Source organism: Acomys minous, assembly GCF_964271855.1.
Source record: "Acomys minous genome assembly, chromosome: 6".
NCBI lineage: Eukaryota > Metazoa > Chordata > Mammalia > Rodentia > Muridae > Acomys > Acomys minous.
In genome coordinates, this window is record NC_140487.1 from 128689794 (window position 1) to 128703922 (window position 14129).

The window sequence follows — 14129 nt, forward strand, 5'->3', positions numbered from 1 at the left end:
CCTGAGTCAGGTACACCAGCGAGAAGTCCAAGCACACAGGTTGCGGCTCTCCTACCAGAAGGCGGTCCTGGGCGACAGGCCGGAAGAGGGGTGGGCTGTGGGGCTGTTCCAGCTGTCAGCCGGAAGAGCTGCTAGGACCCAGAGTCTCCCCCCCCCAAAAAAAAGCTAGGAACGGGGACCTGGCTGTGGGCTGGGTGGAGCCCTACACACTCCCTCTAAACGGAAGAAGCAGGAAAAGCAACAAGGACCCCAGTGTAGGGTGCTACACACACAGCTCAGGGGACAGGTGGGACCGGATGTTCAGGTCCCAGGGCTTGTGCCTGGGGGGGGGGGGGTATTCCGCAGAGGCAATAGCGGGGGGGCGGGGGGGCGGCTCCAGTCGTGAGGGCCTGCTGGCTTAGACCAGAGTGACGTGACTAGGGAAGGCAGCTGGGGGCTGCTTAAGGCGACCAGATCCCATCTTAGATAACACATAGGGTGCACCCCATGGCAAGGTTGGCAAGACCCTTCCAAAAGGGGCGCGACCCTTTCCACGCAGACCCACAAACGTGTGCGCTGAGGCCTGTCTTGAGCATCTGACTCTGGCCCGGGGTTCCCGGGATCCCCGGGGCCCGCCGCCGCCGCCGCCGCCACCGCAGGAAGTCGGGTTGTGCGCCGGGCGGCGCCGGGCTGGTCCCAGAGGGCTCGCCGTGCTCCCCCACCCCCTCCTCGCAGCCGCCGGAAGCCCCGGGCCCAGCCCGTCGGAATCCGCGGCGGGCGGGAGAAGGGAAGCGCACGGGGTGGGGGTGGGGGCAGCGGGGCGAGCTGCTGGGACGTGGGGTCCGCCCAGAAGGGACCCCCGCAATGTGGGACGCCTCTGGGGGTCCGCTCATCCTGGGCCAGCGGGAGAGCCTGTTCGAGCTTCGGACCCCCCGAGGGCCAGTCGGGAAGAGCGGGAATGTGGGAAGCTGAAGGGCGAGGCGGGTCCTGGGCGTCTCTGCGCCGCGCCCTTCCCTCCTCCTGGAGGTGTGTTGCGGGGAGGCCTGTTTTGTGGGTGAACACTGCACTGGAGAGGCCGTGGATCCCGTCCTTGATACCTAGGCGGAGGACAGTGTCTGTCAGACCTTGGGCCGCCAGCTCAGACCTTAGTGCAGGCTGTATCCTGATTCTAGGCCACCGAGCACTATTAATGGGGGAGTCTAGTTGGGTCGCCTTACTTCAGTCTTCTGGGGCACCCAGTAACCTGGGACCGCAGGAGAAACGCGTGGGAAAAGCCGATGGTGGGCAGCTCCTCAATACAGCAGACCCAGCAGTATTTGATGGGACAACTTCTTCATCAACCACCAGAGCCTCTTTTTTTTTTTTTTAATTTTAATTATTTTGGTTTTTTAAGACAGAGTTTCTCTGTGTAGGCTTGGCTGTCCTGGACTCGCTTTGTAGACAGGCTGGCCTCAAACTCACAGCGATCCACCTGCCTCTGCCTCCTCACCACCGGCCGGCCCACCAGAACCTCTTATTGGAGGGCCTGCTCAGAGAAACAGGAAATTGCGACTTGGACTGCATGTCCATCCTGTATAGGCGGCAGGGTGAGGTCGGACTGCAGCGTCTTGCTGCAGTGATCCACAAACTGTGGCTCAGGCAGGAGCCCCACGTGTCCAAGGAAACAGTGGAACACAGCACATAGGAACCTCCATGCCCTGTCCCCCCGACCCCCGGCCTGGCCTTCCCAGATGGGCTAGGCCTGGGTCAAATTCATCTGGCCCTGGGCTTCTCCACAATCATAGAGGGTGGACACGGAGGACTGTCTCAGGTCTCTTCTTGACTACACAGCCCTGCACATGCGCACAATGTCACATGCTGGAACAGATACAGGTGTCCTAAGGCCAACCGCCCTCTCTGTCCTACCATAGACACGGTGGCTTGGATGCCACCACAGACGTTGGCCTGTCTCATTTTTTGGTAGTAGCAGCTGTGGGCAGGCAGAAGGACTTGGGTGGGGGTGTCCCTTGTCTTCCCTCTGTGGTGGCAGTCCCCACTTCCTCAAGAGCCCTCCCAGCTCCCCACACAAGTGGAGGATCTGGAGACATTTTCCTGGGAGTAGCCAGTGTGGAATGGTCCCACTTGGTGTAGCGAAGGCAGCCGGTTCTCTTTTTAGCTGTGGAGCAGAGCACGTGGCCTCCTACGTTTGAGAGCTGCCCTGGAGCAGCTACAGGGGTGCTGAGGGGACGCCCCTCAGGTTGGTCCCTGCTGGAGACCTGGGAAGGGCCTCCACACTGAGCTCCCGGCTTCCCTTGGGTGTCCTGCCCATGTTTTCCCCAAGTAGAGCTTTGTGTATCCAGATCAGAGTTAGCCTGGACCCAGCTTCCTGCCAGTTTGGGCTACCAGGTCTATGCTCAGGGAGGGAGGCCCATCCACACTGGCTGGACACTTGGCCCAGCACAGGATGCCATGAAGACGTTAGGCTAGCCAACGTCTCCTGCCTGTGCCTGCCTGCAGTGGGCCACCTGTTCCAGGGCTTGGTACCCTCATGCCAAGACTCCTACCAAGCTGGCACCGGCCTGATCACAGATGGCCTTATGCGTCACCAAGACCACGGGGTGGCCGGAGTGGATGGGCATCTGGGCCTCAGAAATCTCCATCCTCCTCCCGAGGGTCACCTGGTGTGCCTGTGAGGGGGATGTGCTGGGTTTGTCTGGGAGCCTGGTAACGCAACTCTGCCCTTTGCTTTTTGGAGTCTTCTGGGCCCCAGGAGCTCCTACACCCAGGCCATGAAAAACAGAACCACAACTCTTGCGGAGCAGGCAGGGTCCTTCTCAAACTTGGTCCTGCACGCTGGGGTCTGGTTCTACCTCACACTAGCCAGAAAGAAATCTGACAGGGCAGGCAGAGGCGCTTCAGAGCAGGCCTCTTGACTCTAGGGTGGTAGGTAGGGGCCAGGAGACAACTAGGTACAAGTGAGATGCGGGTGGGCAAGGCAGGTGTGACAATTGGTGACTGAGCAGAAATGCAAGTGGGGATGGTGTTACAGGAGTAGGAACTGGGACCACCTGAGAGCTGCCACCTGTACTCAGGGATCCCCCAGGTCTGGAGAAACTTGGAGACAGGTACTAACCAGAAGTGGGGTTCCTAGCATCGCAGCTGAGTCTAGAGGGGTAGCTGTGTCCACACAAAGACCCTGACGTAGAACTGGTGTAGACCCTGGGAGGGGGGCTTCTCCACCCAGGCCTCCCCTCCCTCAACCCTTTTTTCAGGAGTCCTGGTTCCCTTTGGATGTGTTCTGGTTCGGGGGTGCCTATACTCCTGTAAGCTCATACCCAGAAATGAAGCACTTGACGCCAAGGTTTTCCTCAGCCAGGATTTCCTCCCGTTGTATCCATTTCTCATGCACCCACCCCACAGCCAGTGTCATCCAGAGTCATCGGCAGGAAGGCACATGCAGACCCTGGCCTGAGTGGGCCCTTGGTCACCCAGTGCTGCAGCACACTTCTCTCAGCTCATACCCAGGCTGCCAGGACCTCAGCTGGCCCATTAATTCTTTCCCTGCTTTTGTGACAAGGTTCAAAAGACAGACAGACTGGACTGCTCTGGAACTGTGTAGACCTGACTGGCCTTGAGCCTGTTGTGATCCAACCCCGTTGGCCTCTTGAGTGCTGGGACTGCAGGTGTGAAGCCCAGCTGCAGGTGTGAAGCCCAGCTGCAGGTGTGAAGCCCAGCTGGGATGGTAAGGCTTTTCCAGGCTAAGCTTGCTCCTGCTCTGCAGCAGCTAGAAGAACCCTTCCGGGGTCCTGTGAGGCATGGCAGGAAGAAGCCAAATCAGACGGAGAGTTAGGATCCGTCCATGTCGGAGGCAGACCTGGGTGCTGGTCATGTGGCTGGCTGATGCCTGTCACAGGCTCCCATGGTAAAAGCTGAGCAACGGGGGTCCTAGCTGTATGAGGGTAACAGGTGGGGAGGGCAAAGTGTTAGGTCTACAACTCTGACTGTCCTCCACAGTACATGACAGACACAGGCGCTTCCTGGGAGATGAGGGTGCCCTGGGGAGCTGCAGTCTTATTTGTTGGCCTAGGGAGTTCTGACCCTGCCGGGAAGGGTTATGCCCAGTCCATCTGTTCCACTGTGAATACTTTCCAAGAGGTTACTGAGGCCAGCGTTCCTAGTAACACAGCTGAGAGACCAACAGGCCCAGGCCTAACCTGTGGTGATGCCTTACCTCATTTCTTGAGGACTTGACTGCATGCTGGGGGCTTCGGGGGCCTATGGTACTCTCAAAGTCCTTTATTGTACAATGTCATGTTTCGGGGGTGGGTGGGGGGCAAAAGGACTAACAGGTACACAGAGAAATAGATAAATATGCCAAGCTTTTTCTTTTTCTTTTTTTTTTCCTTTTTTAAATCAGGCATTTATAAACAAGAAAGCATACATTAATTACATAAAAATAGCTCTTGAGTAGCAGAGTAGCCATCATGTTGTCATTAGCAGCAGCGTAGGACTGAGGTGCAGGGGCCTGGGCAGTTAGGAAAATGTCATTTGAGACTTCTGACTTAAAGCAAGAGCCCGTCCCCCTCAGCCCCGGGTGGGCACGTGGGGAGGGACCACGGTGGGGGGAGCGAGGGGAGGGGTACACCTGCGTAGGAGCTGGGGATAGTGGGTGGCCATGGAGGACGCCACACGGGAAACGCCACACTTCTGTCCCCTCTGGCAGATGAGCAATTTTTCTTCAGTTAAGAACCACCCAGAAAACAAGACGAGCGGCAGGTAGGAGTCGTCTCTGGGAAGGAAATCACTGCACGCACGCACGTATAGTATACAACCGTGTGAAGTGGAAAATGTATTTACATCTGAGTCGCTTTTACATGGGCTAGGTCTGTATGAAATGCAGGGGTCATGGGACGAGTGAGCTGCTCACCAGTGAGTGTTATTGCTGTTGGTTTTTCCCTTCGATAAAATCTCTCAGGATAGAAGTGATGAGTAAACTGATACGGGGTTTGACACACAGGGAGTCAACAGCCAACATGATGGAAACCTCTCCTCCTTTCTCTAAAAAAGAAATCTGCAGCCTTCCCAACGAGGAGGCAGGCATGCAGTCCACAGCAGGTCCTGCGCTGAGCAGGGCTGCCTTCCGTGGCAGCTGCACAGAATACCCAGTGCTCTGCCGGCTTGGCCCAGCACTGGAGCCAGGCATCAGGCAGAAGCAGCAGGACAGCCTGGACTCTAGGTAGGGATCCACTGCCTTCCTGGCCTCACAGGCAGCAGCAGCGGGGGGGGGGGGGGGGGGGGGGGGGAGTCCAGGAGCACAACCAATGAGATGACACGCCCTTCCCAGATGCAAGTCCTTCTGGCATGGGGGTTAGAGTCCCTGCTATAGACACAGCACTTCCTGCCCAAAGTGGGGCCAGTGCTGGGCCAAGGAGGCCATGAACTGGCGGTGACCAGGGCGGTGGCAAGGAGAGGCTCTGCTGAGAGAAGCGAGTGCCCCTGGAACCAAAGGCTCAAGCGGGCCCAAACCACTGCGCTCTCCTGGGCAACAGGGACAGCCACACAGAAGCACACCAACACACTTAAAGCTTTGCTCCAACTAAATCATTTAGTTTTCCTTGAAGAAATGACTGAAAAACACAACTCTAGAAAAACAAGGCTGAAAACAGCATTCTTCGTGTTGCGTAACAAAACTGACCCTTTGGGAGACACGGTCATAATGCCCACGGGTGGGTCTAGCTATGGAGATGTCAAATCCATGCATACAAGGTTCGTAACTGAAAGAGGGAAAAAAAAAAGTCAAAGAAAAAAACTCCAAATAAACGCTGCGTTATACATGATGTCCCGTTTGCATTGCACTTCAGAAGGGGGGGAGACCAGCAGCAGCCCAGCACCCCTCAGTAAACCAAGGGCAAAACCCTGCAGACGACCTCGGCACCGACTGTCAGGGCTTAGCAGTCTCCAGCTGCAGGCAACAGTCCTTGAGGCCGTTGGTACCTGCACAGCCACCTCCACCTCCCCTCGGCTCACGGCTGCCCCGTTAGGGCTAGAGCGGAGGGCGTTTGTGTCACATCTTCTCATGTAAATAAACACACCTGGAGGATGGGTGGTGGCCTCTTGTCTACTGGGAAATCACTTTCCAAGCTTGGGCATAAGAAACCTTATACAATTTGCATAAACAGTTAAGAGTAAACGAGATTATTTGGAATAAATGCAAGTAACGTATTTTGACAGTGGCAGATTCAGTCGCTACTGAAGACGATATTTTGGGGGTAAAAAGACAAGTCAGGGTTTGCTGTACAAGATGCTGGAAGGCACAGAACGACCCCCAAGTTCAGTCTGCATTTTCATTTTCTTGTGATTCCCTTGTTCAACCAAGCACCAGAGGGGATTTCTAAGCACTCGAGCACTTAGGGTTTGAACTGCTCTAGAAATCGGTAAAACCCTCAGTTAACTGGGGAGTAAAAAGGTAAGGGAAGGTTCTGACAAAGTGCAGTTCTAAATACATGTTTAAATGAACAATAACAACAACAACGGAAAAAAAAAGGGGGGGGGGAGGAAAGAAAAAGTGATATAATGCTGTTTTTGTTCCAGTGCCGCAGCCTGTCCACGGTGAGGAGTGACGTCTGCCGCACTGAACGGGGTTGCTGTGGTCAAGCAGCGCATGGGTGGGTGGGTGGTGTGTGTAGGGAACAACACAACTTGACACTGGACCATGGCCACTGCCTAACAACAGGTCAGCCCCTCACGTGGGCAGGGGCATCCAGGGGCCTAGAGAGACCAGTGGCTCAGGCCTCCTGGTGCCTGCAGGGCAGGGTTAGTGGTGATGTTGGTGGGCGGGGCAGCGGCAGTAAGGCGGGCAGTGTTGGGGCTCATCTCGCACGCGGCAGCGTTCTCCCTGCTCTTCCTGGCAGCAGCAGGAAGACTGGGGTCTTTGTTGCTGAAAAAATAGACTCTGAAGAAAATCCTTGCTGTCCTCTTGTAGCCGCGGGCACAGATGAGCGGTGATGGCTTCCCAGGACGGCGGTGGGTGGGTGGGTGCCACCCCCACCAGAGTGGGTGTCCAGATGGCGTCACGTGTAGGGGCCTTTTACAGTTAGTCATTAAAAAACATGTTGATTTTCTGAATATCAAGTCTCCTTACTGGTTTTAAATAGCTTATAACAAAAGTGTAAATGTTAGAATGTTCTAGCAAGCAGAGGACCAGCTACAAGCCACAGAGATGGCCTCAACTCAGCTGCAGCTAGAGGACATGGCTTGCTCACTTGAACTTGGCCAGTAGAAAATTTTGCAGTGGATTCCAAAAGTATGTGGTTACAAACACTCGCTTGGTAATAGGCACAGTAGAAACGTTGTGCTGTGTGGCTGCAGAGGCATGGGCCAGGCCTGCAAAGCCACGTACCCGCCGCCCTCTGCGCACGCATGGAGGTCCACGTGGCAGTGGCAAGCGCTGCCCCGGCTAGGGCTCCACCTCAGCGCTGCCCTCACCACCCGGGTTCTCAGGCCGTGGTCGAGGCCACAGCTGCTCCTGAAGCTCCTTCACCACCCTCTCCAGGTGCTCACGGGCCTCGCGCTCCCGCAGCAGGTCGGCTCGAAGCTGCTCACGGTCAGCCTCCGCATGCTGCAGCTTCGCTTGCAGGTCCTCGATCTGAAAGGGATGCTGGGTGGTCAGCCTGGCCCAACAGCAGCATGGCCCACTCGAGCCCCGTCTCCCTGCCGAGCCCCTGCCTATTCAGCCCTAGGTGCCGCATCTGTCCCTCCTCAACCCGAGCCTCCTCACAGGGAAGGCTCCGGTTCCCAGGCCGGGGAGCCTCCTCTGCGGCAGCCAAGCAGGAACTGGCTCCACTTACTCTATCCTGTTCTTCACAAGTACCAAACAGCACTACAAATGTGGACGACCCAGTCGCCCTGGGTTGGAGCCCCAAGCTGCAGAAACGGATCCATCTCCTGACCCTAGTTTAAAGCTTCCGCCCCCAAGCCTGCAGCAGGGAGGGAAGCCTGTGCTCTGTAGCCGTAGTGGTCCCGGTGAGGTGATCGAGCACCCGGGCACCCAGCCTGGGTCTGCTGCACACACCTCAGGGCCTCCAGGCTGGCCACTGTCACGTCAGAGAGCAGCCTGGACAGAAGTTCAGCCAGGACCTCAGAATCAGAAGTGTGACAGCAGCCTCTGCCTGCATGCCAGCCCACCAGCCCACCCGCTCCAGTACCTGGGCTGAGTACTTGGCGCGCAGGCGGCCGGCTTCACAGCCCTTGTCACACACCCGGACCTGCCGCGCCTGCTCCAGCTCCCGCCTCAGGCGCACCCGAGACTCATTGGCCTCTTTCATCTTCTTCTCATTGTCAGCTCGGAGCCGCTCAATCTCTTTCCTCAGACTGCGCTTGGCCTCTGTGGCTTCCCGAAGCTTCTCCTTCTTGGCCACACGTAAGAATTCCAGCTCCTGGAAGGACACGGAGTTAACAGGTCAAGGTATTCCCAGCCTGGCACCCCGGCCCACCCTGCACCCCACGGCGTCCTTCCTGGCCCACCCTGCCAAAGTTGCAGCGGAGCCTCTTCACACTTCCTCCTCCCAAGTGCAAGAGCCTTTTCTCAATGGGGGGGGGGGGGGGCACCACCAGCAGACAGCCTCAGCCGAGGCACCTGAGGCCTAGAGTCCCCCTGGTTCTTCTCATGCCCCTCCCCCACTTGTTAGAATGCAGTGTGACACCGGCCCCCCAAGAATAGTCATGTGGGAAATCGCACCTCCACCCAGAGTAGGGGCAGAGAAGGCTGAGGGGATGACTAAGCTCGCTCTGAGGACTGACAGGGTTGTGTTGTGCTAAAGCCCACGCGTGTGAGGCTGCCCCCGGAGCTGCCAGACTCAGGCTGAGGTGTGAATTCAGCTGAGGTTGAGCCTGCAGCAAAGCCTTAATGCTGAGCCTTGGTGAAGACCCACGGCTGGGCTCCCCACTTTCCCTAGGCTGCCGAGAGCTCCCTTACTCATGTCAGAAAAACAGCACAGGAAGAAGGTGTAAGAGGAAGGTGCCGCCTAGAAAGCACTGAGCCCTGCACAGCGCAGAGCACACGCACACCAAGTGTGTGCTCCCAGAGGCCTGCTGCTTCAGAAGCCAGTCCTGTGCTCTATATGCAGAGCACAAGCTGTGCTAGTGGAAAATAAGCCAGCTGCTGGCACCGAGCGAGAGGCAGCACAGCGCAGCCGCTCCTCATTGGCCAGTGACACTCTGGCCCTTACCATGGCCAAGAAGGCACGCAACTTTGGCAGGTGGTGGTGGCGCAAGCCTTTAATCCTAGCACTTGGGAGGCAGAGGCAGGTGGATCTTTATGAGTTCGAGGCCAGCCTGGTCAGGACAGCAAGGGCTGTTACATAGAGAAACCCTGTCTCAAAAAAATAAAGAAAAGAAAAAGAAAGAAAACATGCCATTTCTTTCAGGGAGGCCTACACACAGGGAGCTAAGGCTGAAAACACTGTGAGGGTAGTCCTGAAAGCACAGAAGAAGCCTGGACATCACAGTGCACTCCAGAGGGCCAGGGAAGAAGCCCAAGGCTCCCCAAGAGGGCTTGGGCAGCTAGAAAGGGAGGCTCCCCTGCCCCTCACGGTCCCCCGATGCCCTCCGTACCTGGTGCAGGCTGCGTTTGGCCTGCAGGGCCGCCGCCAGCTTCTCCTCTTGTTTCACGCGCATTTTGACCACCTCATGCAGAAACTTCTCTTTGGCTTCCTTGCTGTCCAGGCCGCCCTCCAGGGCTTGCCGCAGGTGCTCCAACTCCGCCTCCAGCCCACTGGGGGCATCAGCGTGGGTTGCAGCGTCAGGGGCGACCACTGGTGGGGCGTGCACGCCTGGGGAGCTTAGGTCCTTGGCGGAGCTGGACGAGGTGAAGGACGGCGAGGACAGCGAGGACAGGGAGGAGGTGACTGACGACAGAAAAGCCAAGGCGTCAGGCACTCTGGAGTCTGCTGGCTTGGTCACACCAAGTGCGACCCCTTGCCCCACCTCCGGCATCGATCCCAAAGGGAGCAGAGCGCAGCCATACTTACACTCCTCTCTGCTTTCCACTTCAACCTCAGCCTCAGAGTCCTTGTCCTCCTCTGGGGCAGCCACAGGTGTGAGCATGTCTGGGGCTCCTGGGGGTTCCGTGGTCAGCTTCCGCTTCCGTGGCTGGATACAAGTGGTGAGAGGTTCTGGCGCCCGGGAGACCACGGTCGTGCATGGTGGACTGTTCACAACCTTCTGCTGGGTTGGTGGTGCTAGGGCCACGTTGGGGGCCACAGCTGTCTCAAAGCTCTTGTAGGAGTAAAAGCTGTGGGATGCACAGATGCTGAGCCAGGGCACACCCGCCTCACAGAGCCCTGCACACAGCCAGGGCACACCCGCCTCACAGAGCCCTGCACACAGCCAGGGCACACCCGCCTCACAGAGCCCTGCACACAGCCAGGGCACACCCGCCTCACAGAGCCCTGCACACAGCCAGGGCACACCCGCCTCACAGAGCCCTGCACACAGCCAGCCCCCGCCCCCTCACAGAGCCCTGCACACAGCCAGCCCCCCCCTCACAGAGCCCTGCACACAGCCAGGCCCCCCCCTTACAGAGCCCTGCACACAGCCAGGCCCCCCCCCTCACAGAGCCCTGCACACAGCCAGGGCACACCCGCCTCACAGAGCCCTGCACACAGCCAGGGCACACCCGCCTCACAGAGCCCTGCACACAGCCAGGGCACACCCGCCTCACAGAGCCCTGCACACAGCCAGGGCACACCCGCCTCACAGAGCCCTGCACACAGCCAGGGCACACCCGCCTCACAGAGCCCTGCACACAGCCAGGGCACACCCGCCTCACAGACCCCTGCACACAGCCAGGGCACACCCGCCTCACAGAGCCCTGCACATAGCCAGGGCACACCCGCCTCACAGAGCCCTGCACGTAGACCAGGCTCTGCTCACGCAGGCAGGACACAGGGAAATAGCTTCTCTCCCAACTCTAGCTGTGAAGGTCAAGGTTCTAACGGCTGAGAGCCACAGGCTTCCCCACAGGCTGGGTGGACGGCACACAGCCGGACCTCCGTGCCCACGGAAGGCGACTCTACGCAAGCCTAGCTGTATATTCCAGGCTGGCCCCAAACTCACAGAGATTCATTTGCCTCTGCCTCCTGAGTGTTGGGATTAAAGGCGTGGATCACCATACCCTGATAGGAAGTTAAACTCTTAACAGGTCTGTGAACTCAGTAATTTCACCTAAGACTTCAAAATCGGAGGCAGTTTAACCTAGGATTAAAGGCGCCAACGCCATGAAAGCCTGCTAAGGGGGAGTTTGGTGGTCCTGTGCACTCCTTACTCACCTGTCTCGGATCAGAGCTGGAAGGTGTGGGGGTGTCTCTTTCTCGCTTGCTGACACTGCAGGGGACCAGGGCCGGAAAGCAGAAAGGCGCTGACGAGGGTGAGTACAGCCAAGGCTCTGTCAAGAAAACCCCCTTTGTAAGTGACAACAGAGAAACAGGCCACTTTGTGTCCCTGAGTCCAAGCAGAGCCACAGAGTTGGTTCTAAGAAAGGCTTGGCACCCGCCCCAGAGAACCCAGACAGGCCCCCATATAGCACCTTATTGGAGGAACCAGCCAAGGTCCGCAGCCAAGTGGACTGCTTGTCCTTCTCAGAAGACGCAGGGGACTGTGAGGAAGTGTCATCTGTTTTGGGTCTTATGGAAGCTGGGGCCTCTGAGACCTGTGATCAACACAAAAGGCCCTGTTGGGATCCCTGGGCACAGGCAGGGTCTGCTCTTCTTAGCAGCCCCACAGTAGCAAGCTCCCCACTGGATGCTTGTAACTCCACAGCTATGAAGTAGTCCCAAGGACCCATGGGACCAAGGGTTCAAGGAGCCATGAACACAGCACCCGTGGCCCCGTGCGAGAAGGTAATAAGCCTCATGCCTCTGCTAAGGGGCGAGGGCATCACATGAGAATAGAGAGGACACTGTGCTGCTGTGGGCTGCTATGAGGTGACCTCACTCACAGCTGCAGCGGGCTCTGTGTAGATTGCCAAGACCCACTCTGGCTCCCACAGTGCTCTGACCCTTTGGTTCTTTGCCTTTGGTCTACACTACTTCCTTAGAACACAGATAAGTTGTCGGAAGGGCTAGATGGGACCAGGCCCACCCTCCGGCCCGTGCCAGCAATGGGCTAAATGACCCAGCAGTGACCACAGGCTCAAGTGTGACCCAATAAGCTTAAGCTCAGAAGAAGCCTGGCAGGGCTGCCCTCTGGGTGGCCTTTGTCACTGCTTCATTCAAGAGCATTACAGTTACCCCTCCGCAGAGGAAGGAAACATCCAACCTGAAAGTACCATGACACACTGAACAAAGCAACGTTACCAGGTGTCACCACGCTGCCTTTGCTGTCAGGAGCTTGGAGAAGTCACCCAGCACCCTAGTTTATCTCAGGCACCAGCTGTGGCCTCCTCTGACATCCAGCACTAAGTGGCAGACACTTGTATGCACCTAAATGTCTCCCCACAGGGACATTCCTCTGCAAGACAGTCACAGCATGGGCCTCTCCCAGAGCAGAGAAGCATGCAGAAGCTACGCTACTGTCCCCAGCTAGGGCTTAAGAAAACGGCAGGGGCTGCAGGGCAGCGGCAGAAGTACCAGGCTTACACCTGGTCCCATGTGCAGCCATGCAGCTGAAGTGAGGTTGCTGACCTGCAGCTGGGGCCTCGAAGGCACTCACAAGAGCAGGGTTCTCCCCAGAATACTTGGGGGATACCCTTTCATAAGCTGGCCTTCCCTCTCTAGAAGAGGCACTGAGGAAGGCAAAGGAAGGCAATCAAGGCACCATCTTGTTAGATTCCCTACCATGCAGTTTGGACAGGAGGGATGCTGAGCCCAGGCGGAGGCCTTCACCGCAGCCCAGAGTGTGAGTGCTTGCGCTTGGTCCCAGATGCCTGTCCTTGGGAGACCCGCTGCTTTTCCAAGAGTAAGCGAGGATTTGGGGCATGCAGGGCAGGAAGGATCTGTGAGAGGGGAGCCCTGGGAGGCAGGGATTACCCTGGGTTGCTCTACCTTGAGGCAGAGCTGCTCTAGGGTGCCTTCAGAGAGAAACACACAGGCTCAGCTGTGGTGCGTGTTCTCCAAACACACACACACACAAATAACCACTCAAGAAAAAACCGCCTCAGTGTTGGAGCTGTCTAGAGGAAGTGGTGTTACCTTGTCAGCAGAGGCCACGCATGTGTGCTCCCTGCAGGGGCAGACACCAGGCTGCTGGCTGGGGCAGAAGAACCCATTTCCGGAGTTGCAAGGGTCCCTCCCACAGTGAGGTCAGAAGGCTAGGGGCGGGGTGCTTCGCGTCAGGGTGGGGTTTCCTGTCTGTGTAGACACTGGAGCAGGTGCAGAAAGTGAGTTCTATTTCCTTAGAGAGAAAGCCACAAGTGTAGTCTGGTGCTGACCTTGGGGTGCAGAGTATGAGATGCCTCAAGCTAGACTGTGACCCAGCAGAAAACGCTGGAGAATAGGCCTATTGGGTGAGGCCGCTTCCTGTTCAGAAGAGCCACGGGGTGGGGGTGGGGGGCACTAGACTACTGTGTTGGGGTCAAAGTCTCCTAAGGCAGGGCAGCTGTTTCACACTCGGGGTGGGGAGGCCCTGGGGCTGTGGAGGTAGGTGTCTAGGCAGCTGGGACAACTTTACTGAGGTTTTCATAGAAAGCCCAAAGGCGAGCCGAGCTCTTACAGAACAAGGAAGTGATAAAAGTAGCCGAGGACAGGAATTCCCCCTTGGTACTGAGCTAACACCAGGTTACAAGAGAAGGTAGAGCTGAAGGGCTTTTGTCACAGGGACCCTGAGGAGGGGCCGCCTGAGGCGGAGTGCAGGCCTGGGCCATCACTGTCCACAGTGGGGTCTAGTCAGCCAGCATCCATGACAGACCATGGTGTTTTCCCTCTAGGAGGAACAGTTACAACCAGTTACCTCTGGTTTCTCGTCTTTCTTTGGGCTTCACAAACAGCCCACATGCTAAGGCCAGGACCTGAATAGGTCAATAAGAGGCAGCCCTGCTCCCACACGTCAATGCCAAGTGGCTGTTATCAGGCTCCATCAGGGAGGAGCTAGCTGAGCTGGTCACAGCACTGCCCTGTGGCTACTTCCTCTCTGGTGCTTCAGACAGTGGGTGTCTGTCCATGTCCGTCCCCCCCACC

The 14129-nt window shown here is 57.4% G+C and overlaps 1 protein-coding gene and 1 long non-coding RNA gene across 3 annotated transcripts in view; one reads left to right on the forward strand and one right to left on the reverse strand.

Annotated features, from left to right (window-relative positions):
• The first annotated feature begins 2232 nt into the window (after positions 1-2232).
• Positions 2233-5873, forward strand: LOC311600156. Its single transcript, XR_014780163.1, has 2 exons — positions 2233-3641; positions 3680-5873. It is a non-coding gene; the product is annotated as an uncharacterized lncRNA (long non-coding RNA).
• Positions 5545-14129, reverse strand: part of SKI (SKI proto-oncogene) — a gene marked incomplete at its 5' end in the record, with an annotated part of 64076 nt that continues 55491 nt past the window's right edge. The window contains 6 exons of one of the 2 annotated variants that reach the window (XM_084786536.1): positions 5545-7603; positions 8163-8393; positions 9571-9863; positions 9987-10249; positions 11286-11401; positions 11543-11665. In XM_084786536.1, the coding sequence (XP_084642662.1) occupies positions 7415-7603; positions 8163-8393; positions 9571-9863; positions 9987-10249; positions 11286-11401; positions 11543-11665 (1215 nt within the window). In that variant the 3' untranslated portion in view covers positions 5545-7414. The remainder of the gene's footprint in view (positions 7604-8162; positions 8394-9570; positions 9864-9986; positions 10250-11285; positions 11402-11542; positions 11666-14129) is intronic. The other variant, XM_084786537.1, reaches the window with a different exon arrangement.